The sequence below is a fragment of the Erythrolamprus reginae genome, unplaced genomic scaffold (assembly GCF_031021105.1).
Source record: "Erythrolamprus reginae isolate rEryReg1 unplaced genomic scaffold, rEryReg1.hap1 H_1, whole genome shotgun sequence".
Classification (NCBI taxonomy): Eukaryota; Metazoa; Chordata; class Lepidosauria; order Squamata; family Dipsadidae; genus Erythrolamprus; species Erythrolamprus reginae.
Genome location: NW_027248462.1, coordinates 2,721,516 through 2,738,745, shown reverse-complemented (window position 1 = coordinate 2,738,745; position 17,230 = coordinate 2,721,516). Strand labels below are relative to the sequence as shown.

The 17,230-nt window shown below is 36.6% G+C and overlaps 1 protein-coding gene across 1 annotated transcript; it reads right to left on the bottom strand.

The window, feature by feature from the left end:
• Positions 1-1,614: 1,614 nt before the first annotated feature.
• LOC139155313 (vomeronasal type-2 receptor 26-like) lies at positions 1,615-16,567 on the bottom strand. Its single transcript, XM_070730432.1, has 6 exons — positions 16,293-16,567; positions 11,582-11,873; positions 10,185-11,042; positions 8,465-8,692; positions 7,475-7,601; positions 1,615-2,516 (listed from the first exon to the last, which is right to left on the bottom strand). Exons 1-6 carry the CDS (start codon positions 16,565-16,567, stop codon positions 1,615-1,617), a joined length of 2,682 nt encoding a protein of 893 aa, XP_070586533.1.
• Positions 16,568-17,230: the final 663 nt, after the last annotated feature.

The window sequence follows — 17,230 nt, the reverse complement described above, 5'->3', positions numbered from 1 at the left end:
GCCTGCCTTCTTTGCGGGGAAGGGAAGCAGCTGGTCTGTTGTTGCCTTTCATTGGAGTGCATGGACTGAGATGGCACTCCCCCTGCCATCCCTTCTCTTCCCATTTCTCTTCCCTGTCCTCGGAGAGGGGCATAATATAAACCTAATAGTAATAGTAATAGTAAAAATAATAATAATAATAATAACAACAACAACAACAACAACAACAATAATATTCTCTTTGTGGGCAGTGGGTGGGGTTCCCACCTCACCCAGATGCCCCCAATAAATTCCCCAAGCATTTCTTTGCCTACCATATTTCCAACTTCATCATTGTTCTTACCATTGTGTGCAGGGAAACAAAAGCTTGTATGGAGATTAAAAAAATGTTCAATCAATCAATTCCAACATTTTCCAAAAGAAAACAATCTTATGAAGTTGGAATTGATTGAGTGAAGAATTTTTAGACTCACACAAATTTTAATTTCCCTGCACATGATGGTGAGAAATGTGATGGAGTTGGACATTAGGTAGGCAAAGAAATTTGGGAGAAGCAAAGGCATCTGGGCAGTGGTGTTGGTGGGGAATCTCTGTGGCATGGCTTCATTTCCCACAATTCCCATGCTATCTGAGAGGCAAGTCACTTGTCTGTGCCGCTTCTGAAAGGTTTCTGCACTTCCTGCTGCTTCCTATGCTGCCTGGGAGGCAGGCTGCTAACTGCACTTACCAGAGCTTCCTGCTTACCTCTGAATGCTGGATGAATGCTTTCCATCTTGCCAATGGCTTTCTGACACTTCTTCTCCTTGTAGCACTGAGCTTTATTTAATCTATTTATTTATTTAATCTATTTTGTATGCCGCCCAACTCCTGAATGACTCTTGGTTGGTTTTAGAAAGCCAATGCTACTTCTCCAGCTGCTGAACTGGAGCACTTTTGAAATCCAAGAGTTCTGGACTTCAAAATACAAGGAGCTCAGTTCTACAAGGAGAAAAAGCACCAGGAACCCATCAGCAAGTATCGTAGGGCATTGCTGGAACTTCTAAACTGTGTGGTCTAGGTGGAAAATAATGACAGCACTGCATCCTGAAATGCTCTAATTGCCCCAATCCTGGCTAGTAAAACAGAATATAATGACCAGTAGTACAAGCAACTCTTATTTTCATATATTAATCTTGAACTAATATATAACATTGCCAGGTTATTGGTGGTGGCATACAGAATTAGACAAAGAATAATTAAGAGCCATAGAACTTATTTCAATAGAAATTCAGTATTCCCCACTAGTCATTTTTTATGTCAGATACTGTACTGTATCTTCCTCACATTTGTTAGGAACTCTATAATTAATCATTTTGGTTTAGTTTTAACTAATAGGAATGAAACCTTTTGGCATATTTTTCTATATATCATTCCTCATTACTTATTTTTTGATTATCTGTATATTCAAAAACTATTTTCCTTTCTTCTTTTTTCTGCTTATTAATGATCACAATAAAGTTATTTAAATTTAATAAAAACAAATTTCAGGAATAATCTAATGAAGTTTTTATTAAATTTCAATTCAAAAAGACTTAATGAAATGGAATGAGCTAAAGTACTTAAATAATTATGCATTACCGTGAAACACAGAAATACTTATTTTTCTTTCCTTATTAAATGTTCCTTATTATTCATCTCGGGTCTCAATAAAATGATGTAGCATTTGGGGGAAAATATACACCCCAGTAAACCAGCACTGGAAGATAAGATAGAGAAGATTTCCACAGCTACCATGTATTTCCCTTTGGTGCTCAGGTAGGTTGGAACAAATGTCAGCCAAACACTGCAAAACACCAACATGCTGAAAGTGATGAACTTAGCCTCATTGAAACTGCTGGGAAGCTTCCTGGCCTGGAAAGCAATATTAAAGCTGACACTAGCCAGGAAGCCCATGTAACTCAAGACAGAGTAAAACATGATCACAGAGCCTTCATTGCATTCCATTATGATTTCTCCCTTTAGTGAGTGCAGATCTGTATCTAGATAAGGTGGAGAGATACTCAACCAAACAATGCAAATTCCCAATTGGATGAACGAACCCAAAAATACAATAGAATTGGCCAATCTTTTCCCTACCCATTTTCTTATTCCAGAGCCTGGTTTAGTTGCCATAAATGCTAGAATCACAGTCATGGTTTTTGCCAATATAGATGAAAGGGCCACTGAGAAGATAATGCCAAACGTTGCTTGCCGTAGAAGACAGATAATCTTTTTAGGTCTTCCTATGAATAGGAAGGAGCAGAGGAAGCAGAGAAAAAGAGAGACGAGGAGAATACAGGTGAGGTTCCAATTATTGGCTTTGACAATTGGAGTCCCTTGATGCATCCAAAAGACTCCAAGAATAAAGATTGTAATCAAAGAGAAAGCAACAGCTAATGTTGTAAATAGGATCCCCAAAGGTTCATTGTAAGAGAGATAGGTGAACACTTTGGGAATACATTGATTTTGGATACTATTGGGATACTGATTTTCTGGACAGTTCATGCAGATATCCATATCTGATAAAAGACAAAAGAATATATTCTTTTAAATATATCAAACTTTTTGTCAATTTACAATATAAATAGCACAATTGATGTTGATAGCAACTACATATTTTAAAAATACAAAGCAAAAGAAAGTATATTCTGTCCTATTAGGTTTTTTAAAACTGAAGTGATAGTTATTAATAGACTCTTTATGTAGTTTATTACTATCTCAATTTGGACTAAAAACAGGTATAGCTTAAGAGACATACATAGTATGTTTATAGAAATAAATATTATAAATACTTTAATTTAATATGGAAATATAAGGAATGGATGGAAAAATTGGAGAATCCAGGACTAAAGAATGTAAGACTATGTTGTAATTATTGGAAATGGAACAAGAGTAAAGTTTCATTGAAACACATTTTTTTCTTAAAACCTATATACAGTGGTACCTTTACTTTAGAACTTAATTCATTCTGTTACCATGTTCTAAGTAGAAAAGTTTGTAAGTAGAAGCAATTTTTCCCATAGGAATCAATGTAAAAGCAAATAATGAATGCAAACCCATTAGGAAAGAAATAATAGCTCGGAATTTGGGTGGGAGGAGGAGGAGGAGGAAGAAGAAGAATAATAGGAGGAGGACAGTCGCTGCTGAAGGAAGAAGGTGAGGTGAGGGTAATCAAAAAAATCCAAAACATTAAGGCTTAAAAAAAAAGAGGGACTCTGAGGTGGCGAGGAGGAGCGTGCACCTCTCATACACCCAGCGTTAGGCTATCTCCCATGCACTGCGCCAAAGAGAGACATCCGGGGGGAATAGCAGGTAACTGGCCAGGCCTTCATGCTCTCAAAATTCCTGGGAATTTTTTCTGGGCTCAGGTTCTTAAGTAGAAAATGGTTCTTCAGAAAACGCAAAAAAACCTTGAACATCCGGTTCTTATCTAGAAAAATTCTTAAGTAGAGGCGTTCTTAGGTAGAGGTTCCACTGTATTAATTTTACTTTGAGATCAAATTTCATATTTTTAATTTCAGTTATCTGTTGGAACTACATTACTATTAAATGTTAGTTAAATTATGGAAATAGATTCCCCATTGTTTACTTTTTGTTTGGGACAGAGATATGTTATTCAAAATTGGAAGGATAATTATATAATTTATTAGACTTCTATGCCACATTGAGTCTTCGGAGAGGGGCGGCATACAAGTCTAATATATTATTATTAGTAGTATGTCAATACAACACAGCAAACAAGAGCACTAGGCTGGATTTCGTATTTCATCACCAGTCGGGCGGTCCCCAAGCACCTAAGACTGAGTGATGTAGCAGAGAATTACGTTTGCCGATCCCAGTAAAGCAGCCTTTTGCAATTGACAGATGGAGATTTTGTCAATTCTGATGGTTTTCAAATGTCTGCTGAGATCTTTTGGCACTGCCCCAGCATGCCAAGTACCACTGGGATAACTTTCACTGGATAATGCCAGAGTCGTTGCAGCTCGATTTTTAGATCTTCGTATTTCACTAACTTCTCTAGCTGCTTCTCCTCAATTCTGCTGTCCCCTGGGATTGCAATGTCGATGATCCATACTTTCTTTTGCTTCACAATCAGGATGTCTGGTGTGTTATGCTTCAGAATTCGGTCAGTCTGAAGTCAAAAGTCCCACAGTAGTTTTGCTTGCTCATTTTTGACCACTTTTTCGGGCTTATGATCCCACCAGTTCTTTGCCACTGGGAAATGGTAGTTCCAGCAAAGTTCCAGTGGATCATCTGTGCCATAGCATCATGTCTATGCTTGTAGTCAGTCTGTGTGATCTTTTTGCAGCAGCTGAGTATGGGACTGATTGTTTCATCTCTTTCTTTACAGAGTCTGCACTTTGGATCGTCTGTTGATTTTTCAATTCTGGCTTTGACAGCATTTGTTCTAATGGCCTGTTCTTGTGCCGCCAGTATCAGTCCTTTAAGTGTTCCATTTGTAAGCCATGACCAGGCCTTTTCTTTATCCACTTTGCCTTCAATCTTCTCCAAGAGCTGGCCATGGAATGCTTTGTTCCGCCAACTGTCCATATGACATTGAGTTACAGTTTTTCTATACTGGTCCTTAGTTTGCTTCATCTTGAGAAGCTTCCTATAGTTGACCTCCATCAATGCTGACTCTTTGCTCTCCTTCACATAGTCAGCTAATGCATGCTTCTCTTCTTCCACTGTCTGCTTCACTTGCAAAAGTCCTCTGCCACCTATTTTCCTTGGTAAATACAGCCTGTCAACATCACTGTGGGGGGTGTAGTGCATGTTGGTTTGTCATTAATTTTCTGGTTTTCCTGTCCAAGTTGTCCAGTTCTGCTTGAGTCCAGTTCACTATGCCAGCTGTGTATCTAATGACAGGTATGGCCCAAGTATTTATAGCCTTGATAGTGTTGCCACCATTCAGTTTGCTCTTCAAAATTTTTCTGGTCCTCTGGATGTACTCTTTGCTGATCACAGTTTTCACATGGCCATGATATTATTCAGTTGCATGATGCCCAAGTATCTGTACGCTTCTGGCTGGTGGCACTTGATGCTTTGAACATTTGGCATTTTCCCCTTTTTCAGTACCACTGTGCCACTGTGGCACATTTATCCAGGCCAAACTCCATGCTGATGTCATTGCTGAAGATTCACACAGTGTTGATTACTGACTGTATCTCACTTTCTGATTTTCCATACAACTTCAGGTCATCCATATACAACAGGTGTGAATTTTTTGGTGAATTCCTAGCAGTTTGATAGCCTAGGTTTGTTTTCTGTAGTGACAGTGGGATTATAGCAATGGTGAATAGCAATGGTGAATAGCAATGTAGTGACAGTGGGATTATAGCAGTGGTGAATAGCAATGGTGAATAGCAATGGGGACAAAGAGTCCCTCTGGAAGATACCCCTTCTGATGTTGATCAGTCCATAGCTTTCATTCCCAACAAAAAGCTCAGTCTTCCAATATTTCATTGCCTTTTCTATGAATTTCCTGATGTTTTCATTGACTCCAATGACTTCCAGGCATTTTATGATCCAGCTGTGTGGCAATGAGTCAAAGGCTTTCTTGTAGTCAATGCAGGTCATTATTATTATTATTATTATTATTATTATTATTATTATTATTATTATTATTATTAATGAATCTATGGCCCAGATTATTCAATTCATTTAAAATTAGATATTGCCTTTAAATATCTTTAAAATTAGTTTATGCCCTGCATTACTCTTACTACTATGAGGATCACCCATAAAGTAATGCACCACAGTTTTTTCTCAGCCTACAGTAATGGTAAAAATGCAAAACTTTAGATATACATTATTTGAATTGTCAGGAGTGCATGTGTAAATTTTGCATCTCTTCAGACAGATAGCATAGCTGCAGCAGTGTTTTGAAATGGCATCTGTAGGTAATGTACATTACAAGCAGTGTGTCATCATTGAATTTCTCACTGCAGAGAAAAAAGCTGTTGGGAACATTCCCAAACCTTTGCTTAGAGTTTATAAAGAATCTGCAATTGAAATAAATATGGTTAGTCGCTGGGCAGAGAGGGAGAGGCCATTAGAAGACGATTTGGCAGAGCTCCAAGATTTGCTGCATTCAGGGCAGCCAGATGCAGTTTGCTGATGTGCTCATTCATGAGGACTGACACATAATGACTTGGCAGATGATGATGAAGTTATCAATCAGCAAAATAAGCATGGATGCAATCATCCGTGCTCTTGATTACTCAAAAATGTGTGTATGATGGGTTCCACACTGTCTTACAAATCTTTCAGAAAAAAACATTTCTTCTAAGCTGCTGAAACATTTTGAAGCTGAGGGGGGCGTATTCTTGTCCAGGATTCTGACAGGTGATGAAACCAGGATTCACCATTTTGAACCCGAAACAAAATGGCAGTTAATGGAATGGCATCATCCTCAATCTCCACAGAAGAAAAAATTTAAAGCAAATGCTTCCGCCGATAAGGTCATGATCACTGTGTTTTATCATACTCATTGGCAAGATGCCAAGAGGTAGCACCATTAATTCTGAAGCTTATGTGAAGACATTAACCAAACTCAAGAAGCACTGCCAGTGACTTCGGCACCATAAAAAAACAGGTGAATGCTTGATTCAACATGATAATACTCGGCCTCACACAAGTTTGAAGACTTTGGAACACCTCACTAAACAGGATTGGACAGTGTTACCCCATCCACCCTACAGCCCTAGCTTCCTCAGACTTTCTTTGTTTGCGCCATTAAAGGATGCCATTTGCGGAAGACATTTTGAGGATGATGAAGAAGTGATTCTGACTTTGTGACCAGATCAAGGAGTGTTACTGACAGGGCATACAAACCCTGGAGGAAAGCCAGAGAATGGGATGGAGATTACATGGAAAAGTAGGGAATGTAGAAGAAAAATCATTCTTTCTTGTGTGTAAGTTTCATTGTGTTCAATAAATAATTGTTAAAGAAAAAAAAATGTGGTGCATTACTTTCTGGGCGATCCTAGTAGTTTTTCTCATTATTCCTATCACCCTTCTCCTCCCACTTATGACTATGTGACTGTAACTTGTTGCTTGTATTTATATTTATACAATTTATATTAATATCAATTCTTTCCTGATTGCTTATTTGACCCCTATGACAATCATTAAGTGTTGTACCTCATGATTCTTGACAAATGTATATTTTATTTTATGAACAATAAGAGCATGTACACCACAGACAAGTGTCAAATCACACTTGTCCAATAAAGAATTCTACTCTACTCTACTCTATTCTATTCACATAGAATATATGATCTTAAGTGACTTTGGTTCAAAATGTTATATGTACAGTGCATGAGAATCAGATAGATGCATGGGAGAGTAAGAAAAACTTTGTAAGAATAAGAATACTGATTATATCTTCCTGTTTCTGTACTTAAAAAACAAGACCCTTTGGCTGAAACTTTGCTGGTCAGTTAGCCATTGTCTTAACCTCTTTTTGTCCTACCTATTTTGTCAGAGATCTTCCCTTCTGGACAAGGTGCACAATCATAGCAGCAAAATTTCTCTCCTTCCTTCTTCTTCTTGCTTGAGCCTAGATCACAGTGGTCATTACACAGAGAAACAGGTACCACCTTATCAGAAATACATATGAGAGAATCAAGAAAAGAACACCTGCATTAATAGAATTTTATCAAACAACTCACACTTGCGATGAAGAAGAAAATGAAAATTGAAAATCTTCAATTAATGGGAAGGAATTGGCAAAAAATTTTTTTCCACAAAGTTAGATTTTCACAGGATCTGAAAGCTTTTTTAAATTATTCCTCATGCTGTTTCGGAAGATGAGAAAATGCCAACACAAATGTCAAGATTCTATTTTTGCCAGAATTTTTCAATAAGTAGCTTAAATAAGGCATTACAGATGTGTTGATTTATGACTAGTCATTTCAGTCATAAGTCAAGGTATATGTGATTTGATTTTACACCTGGTTTTATAATAATTGTAATTTGAATCACTATGGGTATGCAATAAATCACATGGTTCATATTTGATTTATATAGTCAATAAGCAAATCAATAGTGCTAAATGTACAGTGATGAACATGGAACTGTTGATCTCTGCAATTGGTTATAAAAGTGAATTGATTTGCCAAATGCCTGATCACATGGCTGTAGAGGAACTAGACATGGTAACTTGAGTGATAAATAACTTGTTCATTCTGTTTTAAACTGAAAAAATTAATAAATGATTGAGGCAATAACTATCTGTACCTAACTTCACAATATTTCTTTCCCAGGCAAAATTGTACGCAGTTCTCCTAAGACATGTCATGGACACACCAGTGTTCAAAAGTACATGTAGAAAATGCCATCACTATGGAAAGCTCCAAAACATCAAAACATCACATTCTTCAAGTATTTTCATGCATTTGACAATTGCTCTAAAGAAGGATTTACTTTTGTTATTATTTGATAATCTGCAACTTTTTCTCACCTGGTTAAAACTCCTATGCCATACTATTTCATTGTCATTAAGAGTTAATTCTCTGCCTGATGGAGCCCGAGGTTCTAATGTTCCAACTTTGACTCGTGAAAAGGAATTATTGGGCAAAATAACCCAGTTTACGACATAAAAATCTGTAATCAATTCTTTGTTTTCATCAAAACTAATAGTGTCGCCCATACTGTTGTTGAATACAATGCTTTCCAAGGTGGGATGAAACTATTTTATATGAAAAAGAAAGTAATTTAAATCACAACAGGAGAAAAAACTATCAAATTGGACATCGTGCTTTGAAAAATACAAATGAGGATTCAGGATGTCATTGATGATGTTTATATTTTTGCTTATGCATATGTTTGCATATGGCAAATTCATGTGCATACATTCAAATCAATGTTCATTCCTGATGACCGCATGAAGAAATTCCTGCAGGTTTCTCAAAAATACTTGATAATTTTCTAATTGCTTTCTTTCTAGGGCTGAGAGACAGCAATTGGTCCAAGATTCCTAGCTAACTTTGAACCTTAATGACTACACCATTTGAACCTTAATGACTAAAGACTCTTCATAGATTAGCCACATTTCACAAATACAGCCATTTCTTTCAACACATAGACATTGCATTCATTACAGATTTAGAGTGTAGGTTTAATCTACTATTGATTGGTACTAACATTTAACCCATTTTTCAAAACACTATATTATTATTTATTATTATCTTCAAGAAGGAGAAACATCCTAGACAAATTATTGTAAGTGTTATTTAGAAATAGTGCAAGAGAAGTGGAAAGTGTGCAGAGAAGAAAACAAACAAATATAAACAAATAATACAAGATAAGAAAATAATACAAGTCACGGTGCTGCAATGACTAGAGTGCAGTACTGAAGGCTGCTTCTGCTGATCACCAGCTACCAGTGATTTGGCAGATCAAATCTCAACAAGTTCAAGGTTGATTCATCCTTCCATCCTTCTGAGGTCGGTAAAAGGAGGACCCAGATTGTTGGGGAAAATATGATGACTCTGTAAATCACTTAGAAAGGGCTATAAAGCACTATGAATTGGTATGTAAGTTTAAGTGCTATTGCGATAAACAAATAAGAATTATTTGTAAGAATTATTAAGAGCATTAGGAAAATTCATTCACTGAGTTTGGCCTAGTTAGCTTACATTCAGATTGTTTGCTATGTAGAATCTGAATGCAGTATACATGGGGCACTCAAACAGAGCTGTCCAAATTCCATTACAAAGTGACAAGTCGTCATGATACAAAGGTATCATCTACTATTACTAATTCAACCTGACCTTTAGAAGACATGGCTTTTTTCTGTATTCTAAAATTCCAAATGAGCACATAACGTTAACAAATTCCTGTATGTCTTTCAAAGTAACTACAGATTTTTTGAAACTAATAAGGACTATGGGCCCAATGAATTTTTTGGAATAAATGGCCCAATGAATTTTTCAGAATAAATGATCAATTTTTTCAACAATGAAAAGCTTTTAAAATGGTGCTTGCATTTTTTTTACTAGAGAGTACAATAACTAACTAAAATGTTTTTCTTTCATAGAAGAAGACATGTTCCTTTCTATAGCATTCATTGGGGCCATAGTGCTATGAAACATCATTCCTATAGCATTGCTAGGGATTAGGGAAACATGATAGACCAACTACATACACAGCATTTCTCTATTTAAAATAAAATAAAGTACCTGCCATGGTTTTAAATTGTGAAATATTAATTGTTCTCTTTCTATTAAATGTTTATATCTGGATCTGAAATTGAGTAAAACATGCAAAGAATGAGACAAAATATAGACTGCATTATAAATGTTGTAACTGTTACCACTCATGTTCATATCAAATAATATATTTGGTAAATTCTCTAATTTTTCATCCCCGGTGCACCTTAATTTGTTATTTTCATTCACACTTGAAATTAATAATGGGCAGTCAAATGCCTGCTCCCAAAATTTATGAACAAAATTGTCTTCTTTTGCCCAGGATGGCCTTACAGTGTGAAGAAATTCTTGGAATCCAGAGGGTTCTTTTGAATGAATTGCAAATGATAGAGTTCCATGGAAACTTTGCATATCCCAAAGTCTCTGAAATGACAGTGAGTCATAATTCCAATGAGATGTAACAATCCACACTTTACCCAAAGGTGGCCATGAAGTCAAAGATGCTATAAGGATAATCATCCTCATATTTTGCATGGATGGTGGTGCTCCATAGATTAAACAAACTTTGACTTTATCTTCCATAAAAAGTTGGTCATATCTTAAGTCTATTGAAATCAAGTTTACATATTCCTCCAGATATGTCTTCTTTGGTGTTTTAAGTATGAAAGCATAACAAATATTGTTTTGGGAAAGCAATGGTCCAATTTTTTGAAAAAACATGTCTCCATGGTCATCATCCACAGCCATGATCCCAATCCAATTCCATCCAAAATGCTGAAGTAATTGAATAATACCAGTGTACTGATACATTTCATTTGGGACCATCTGGTATAAGAATGAAAATGTATTTTTGTAACCATGGATTGGTGTAAATGCTCCATAAGCCAGCTGAAAGTAATGTAACAAATAATCAGAACCATTAATAATCATATACCCGCAATATTACATCAGTTAAAAGGGTTTCCTATATGTTTCTGATCCAAATTTAACTGAATGTGAAAATATAGCACAAAATCAAAATCCAGGTATTTATGATCTGCAAATGTCTTCTTGCCTGATCACAGGAAGGGAGGCAAGCAGCATGTAGCCAAGACAGAATATTTTCTATATTGGTCCACCCCACTTTGAAACTCAATACCACACAAGTAGCAAGTAGAAAATATTATTTTTAATAGTGGCATCACCAGGTGAAGTTCAATGCCAATAGGTGTTTCGCAATCTGCAATATTTGGAAGAAATTGCAAAAAGTACCCAGTTTATAAATGCATTTCTCCCATTTATACATATAAATAAGAATTGAAAGTAAAATTGCATGTTCTTTTAGATACACTCCTGTGAAGTCAACTTTGACAAATATCCTAAGAATTTTTAAGAATCCAAGAATATAAAAAATGTGGGATTTACAGGGAGCCATTTCAAGGGCCTACCTGTGCAATTTTATAGTTGGCAAGAATATTGGCCATAATGGATGTGGTCCCCGTCAAACGACCCCCAATGGCAGCAATAAATCTTTTTGTTAAATCACAGGTGTAGTTGGGAATCAATTTCTGCTGGGTAGAAAGTAGGTTCAAAGTTGCCTTATAGCTTATCCTCTCAGTAAAGTAGTTGTTCATAATGTAGAAACCCAAAGTGACATTCGGTAAGAGTTGAGGGTTCCTATTGATCTCCTTGATAGCAAATACCAAAGCAAGGATGTACTGATATGACTTAGTTGAAGAACTGCAAAAACCAACCAAACAAACAAAAACACACAAAGAAAAACAACCCTGAAAAGCATCTATTTTGAGACTGTCAGAAAGTAGTGATTTCTGACAGTGTCAAAATGGGTGAACAGTGCAGTCAGGCAGTAGGGAAAGCGAATAGAATGCTTGGCTGCATAGCTAGAGATATAACAAGCAGGAAGAGGGAGATTGTGATCCCACAGTATAGAGCGCTTGTGAGACCACATTTGGAATACTGTGTTCAGTTCTGGAGACAAAAAGATATTGATAAAATTGAACGGGTCCAAAGATGGGCTACAAGAATGGTGGAAGGTCTTAAGCATAAAATCTATCAGGAAAGACTTAATGAACTCAATTTGTATAGTGTGGAGGACAGAAGGGAAAGGGAGGACATGATCGAAACTTTTAAATAGTTAAAGGGATAATAAGGTTCAGGAGAGAAGTGGTTTTTAATAGGAAAGTAAACACAAGAACAAGGGGGCACAATCTGAGGTTAGTTGGGGGAAAGATGAGAAGTAATGTGGGAAAATATTATTTTTCTGAAAGAGTAGTAGATGCTTGGAACAAAATTCCAGCAGACCTGGATGGTAAATCCACAGTAAATGAATTAAAACATGCCTGGAATAAACATATATCCATCCTAAGATAAAATATAGGAAATAGTATAAGGGCAGACTAGATGGATCATGAGGTATTTTTCTGCCACCAGTCTTCTATTTTTCTGTGTTTCTATCTTAAAGGTCTTCTAGTCTAACACCCCTGCTCAAACAGGAGATCCTATTCCATTCTGGAGATATGGCTGTCCACTGTCTTCTTGCAAAGCCTATAGTGATTGAGTATCTATAACAACTAGCATCAATCAATTAATTTTTCTCATTCACAAGCAATTTAACCGTAGTTCTAGGTTGCATCTTCCTTGGATAATTTTACATCTGTTACTTCTTATACTGTCTTAGGTGCTCTGGAAAATACTTTGACTCATCTCTTCTCTTTGACAGCCCCTCAAATATTGTTTTCATGTCTTCCTTACTCCTTAGATTATTTCCTTTTATTGTTCATGGTATGTTTTAACCTTCAGTTCCCTAATAATTTTTATTCCTCTGTTCTGTGCTGAATTCTGAATGTTTTAGGAGAATTGTATATTGATTTGGTGCAATGTGTGAAGCCATATGGACTTTTCTACTTAGTAGACAATTTCTTTTTAACAGAATTAACAGAAAATTCCTAATGACATTATAGTTATGATTTCTTAAAAAGAAATTGCTACTTTATAATCCTGTTACTTAACTCTTCCCCCAACCAATAATTTTCCCCAATTCCTTCTAGTCTGAAGAGGAAAATAAAATAGATATTTTTACATCGCTTCATTGGTAGCCATCGGAGAGGGCTCTTCTGTGAAGGAAGGACTACTGTGAAAGACAAAGGCTTGAGAGATTATTCCCCCAATGATAAAATCTCCAGGCTGAGCAAAGTGATGGTATATAGGAAGTAGGTCATCAGGTATGCTACAATTGATAGCATATGATTTGTACATAGTACAGAACAGGAACACAAGAGGTAGTATTCTTGTCAGACTCATCCTATTATTAACAATTTCTATCCTGACAAAGATACATGTTCCTTAAACAGAAAAATATATCTATATCACAAGACAACTCTATATGCAGTATAACAAATGATATTTTGAAGATACCTAAGACATTTCTATTATTAGGCTGACTTTTGGAACATTGAATTTAATATAATTGTTAATATTAAAGACAATACCTGTAATTTTCACAATTCAGTATTATGCACATTTCTCCTGAGAAATGAGCTAGACCTGTTTATTTAGGGACTATAATATGCTCAGATTTTTGATGTCATGAAAGTGTCATTACCCTTGTCAATTACCATTGATTCTCATGAATATATTTTTGCAAATATATTGTGAACATATATTTTCACAATAATATGATTACAAGCTGTTCAAATCATCATTCAATAATGAGATTTATCTATATTTTATTCTTAATATCAAATGTTGTTCCCCTTTAGGTATTGGGCCTGACAATATGTTTCTCTTAAGAAAGTTAAATTTTTAGGATCTACAAAGAAAAACTATATGTTGTTTTAATCTAATTATGTCAAAGCATGGATTGTCATAAACAGAGATTAGACATAACAAATTACAGTCAACAGAAATATCTATTATACATATACTGATACTGGAGTTGCTCTAGTTATGGAAATGGGAGGCAGACCTAAAAAAAATTCTGCAACTACTTGAATGTACATTCATAGTTCACAGAATATTCACAGGTCACAATTTAGAATTATCAATGGGGCTAAGTTCCTATTAAATTGGAAAGTCTTTTTTTTATTTGAAAAAAAAAACAAATTATGATTTGATTAGGAATTCATATAGACATGGATTAAAATATTAGATAAATAAGTCTTTATGTAAAGAATTTATATCAGAAAAGTTAAAAAAGACTAATGAAGTGTAAATACATGGCTTTTAAAAAAAATTCTGATGAACCAAGTAAATAAGTAGTAGTAGTAGAAAGTGTGATCCAGGGGATGAAATCTATTATTAATAGGAAACAATATTTAAGCTCAGGATTGAATTACAGAGTTATTTTGCAGAGATTGTTTGATTTCTTGAAAATATTTCATTAACCAACTAGGTAGCATAATTTCAACTTGAGCATCCTAGATCTAGGTACAAAACATGCTAGACAATTCCTGTAAGCCTCAAACTCAGACAAATTTCCAGTTCTGGTGTTAGCAGAGAGAGGAATGAGGAGCAAACCCCATGGAGGACGACAGTGAATAACAACTATTAAGATCATGATAAGGCTTTTTGTCCAAAATTCAAACTGTGCCAGGGGTTCCCCGTTTTTCCTGGGGAGTCTGAGCTGGTGCAGTGTCTCAAAGAACAGAACTACATGGCTGTGTCTGTAACAACTGTGGAGGTGAGGAGAAGGTGGAGACGGAAGATGGAGGCCACGTGGGGGGAGAGACTGTTGGAGTGAAGTGAGCTGAACTGCCAAGCTGCCCTTTGATTAGATTAATAAATGATAATTTGATTATTAAACACCAGCTGGTGAGAGTTGCTGGAAGGGGGATAAAACCTTCTTCAGATATATTAGTGATAGGAAGAAGAAAAGCTGCAGCACCACGAAGCTTAGTACCGGGAATAATACATGCATTAATGGGAATAAGGAGATCGCTGGCCATTTCAATAGCTTCTTCTGTTCAGTTTTCTCAAAAGACACCTTACAAAATAATACTATAGAGGGATATAGCATTGCTTCCAGCTGTATGGATTCAGCTCTAGTAATCTTAGAAGCCGATGTCTTAGAAGAACTTGAACGATTAAAGATAAATAAGGCAATGGGTCCAGATGGCATCCACCCTAGAGTTTTTAAAGAACTCAGATCTGTCATTCCTACCCCCCTGACTTATTTGTTTAACCAATCCCTGTTCCTGAGGATTGGAGAATGGCCAGTGTTGTGCCTATCCACAAGAAGGACAGTAGAGAAGAGACTGGTAACTACAGGCCAGTTAGCTTGACATCAGTTATAGTTAAAATGATGGAGCCTCTACTCAAAAAGAGGATAAATCAGCATCTAAAAAACAATAACTTATTGGACCCAAATCAGCATGGCTTTACTGAAGGCAAATCATGTCAGACTAATCTCATTGATTTCTTTGACTATGTCACAAAGGTGTTGGATCAAGGTGGTGCCGTGGATATTGCGTCTCTGGACTTCAGCAAAGCGTTTGATACGGTTCCACATAAAGAGCTGATAGATAAATTATTGAAGATTGGACTTAATCCCTGGATAGTTCAATGGATTTTCAGCTGGCTGAAGTGTAGACATCAGAGAGTTATTGTTAATGGCGAGTATTCTGAGCAGAGACAGGTTACAAGCGGTGTGCCACAGGGGTCTATTCTGGGTCCTATTCTTTTTAATATGTTGGTGAGTGACATAGGGGAAGGTTTGGTAGGGAAGGTTTGACTATTTGCCGATGACTCTAAAGTGTGCAATAGGGTTGATATTCCTGGAGGCATCTGTAATATGATAAATGCCACAAAGAAGCTGCATCACCAAATCAACACGGAGAGCAGTTGGTGGAGGTAATGTTGGTGAGAGGCAGCGAGAGTGAAAGTGAGCTATATGGCAATGAGGGAAACAGAGGTGAGTGCCATTGCCAGTGCTGGCAGGTGCAAATGATTAGTCTCTAGTTACCTGGGTCAGTCTTTTTATCTTTTTTGTGGATGGGAACTACATCAACTTGTTTCCAGTCTTCCGGTAGATCTCGCGTAGTCCAGGATTTTTGCTAGATTAGGAGAATTAGTTCCACGATGGTGTCTGCCAGTTCTTTTAGGACTCTGGGGTGTGGTCCATCTGGTCCTGGCGATTTGTACTAGTTGAGCTCCCACAAGTAGTCCCTTATTGTGTTTTTATTTATGTTGAGTTCGGTTCCGGGGCTGTTTATTGCAGTTGAGTTGCAGGTTGGTTGGTTGGTGGTTCCTTTTTGTGTGAAGACTGATGCAAAATAGGGGTTGGGGAGCTGTGCTTTATCTCTGTTGTCTGTGATTTCTTTACCATCTTCATTTTTTAGTGTAGTGATTGTTTCCTTGATTTTCTTCTTGTTGTTTATGCTCTGGAATAAGCCTTTTTTGTTGTCACTGACTTTCATTGCTAGGTATTGTTCATGTGGGGCCTTTGCTGTTCTAAGTTTTTGTTTGCAGATTCTTGCTGTTTGTTGAAATTCTGCCTTGGTTATTTGTCTTTCTTTCCATTTTTTGTATTTGGCTTATTTTTTCTTTTAGGTTGTCTGTGAGGTCTTTGTTTAGCTATGCTGGTTTCTTTTTAGTTTTCCTGTTTTTCTTTTTCATAGGGATTATATTGTGTTGGGCATATATGATTGTGTTTTTGAGGGCCTCCCAGGCTTCCTCTGTGGATTTACCCTTTAGAACTTCTTTACAGGGGATATTTTCCAGGTTGTCTTTAAGCTTTTTGAAGTCCGCTTTTCTGAAGTCTGGGACTGTAGTGGTGTTGGGTTCAGCAGTTAGTGATTGTATTATACTGAATTTTAGAAGGAAGTGGTCACTCTCATCCAACATCCCTTCTACTTCGATTCTCTCTATCATTTCTTCCATGTTTGTTAGTATTAGGTCTAGTATTGCAGTCCCTCTGGTTCCTGTTTCCACTTTTTGGCCTAGAAAGTTATCTGTAAGACTGGTGAGAAATCTATTAGACTTTCCACTTGGTGCTTGTTGTGGTTCAGCCTGGGACCCCTCCGGGAATGGCGGACTTGCTGTCGGCTTCCAGCTCAGAGGGAGAGGCTGAGGACCAGGAG

Excerpts from the sequence above, each read along its gene's own strand:
- LOC139155313 (XM_070730432.1), bottom strand. The coding sequence starts at position 16,567 with ATGAAAGTCAGTGACAACAAAAAAGGCTTATTCCAGAGCATAAACAAC. Across the intron at positions 7,602-8,464 it reads GGCATAGGAGTTTTAACCAG|GTGGTACCTGTTTCTCTGTG; the intron begins GTGAGAAAAAGT and ends ATTTCTGATAAG. Across the intron at positions 2,517-7,474 it reads GAAGATCTCTGACAAAATAG|ATATGGATATCTGCATGAAC; the intron begins GTAGGACAAAAA and ends GTCTTTTATCAG.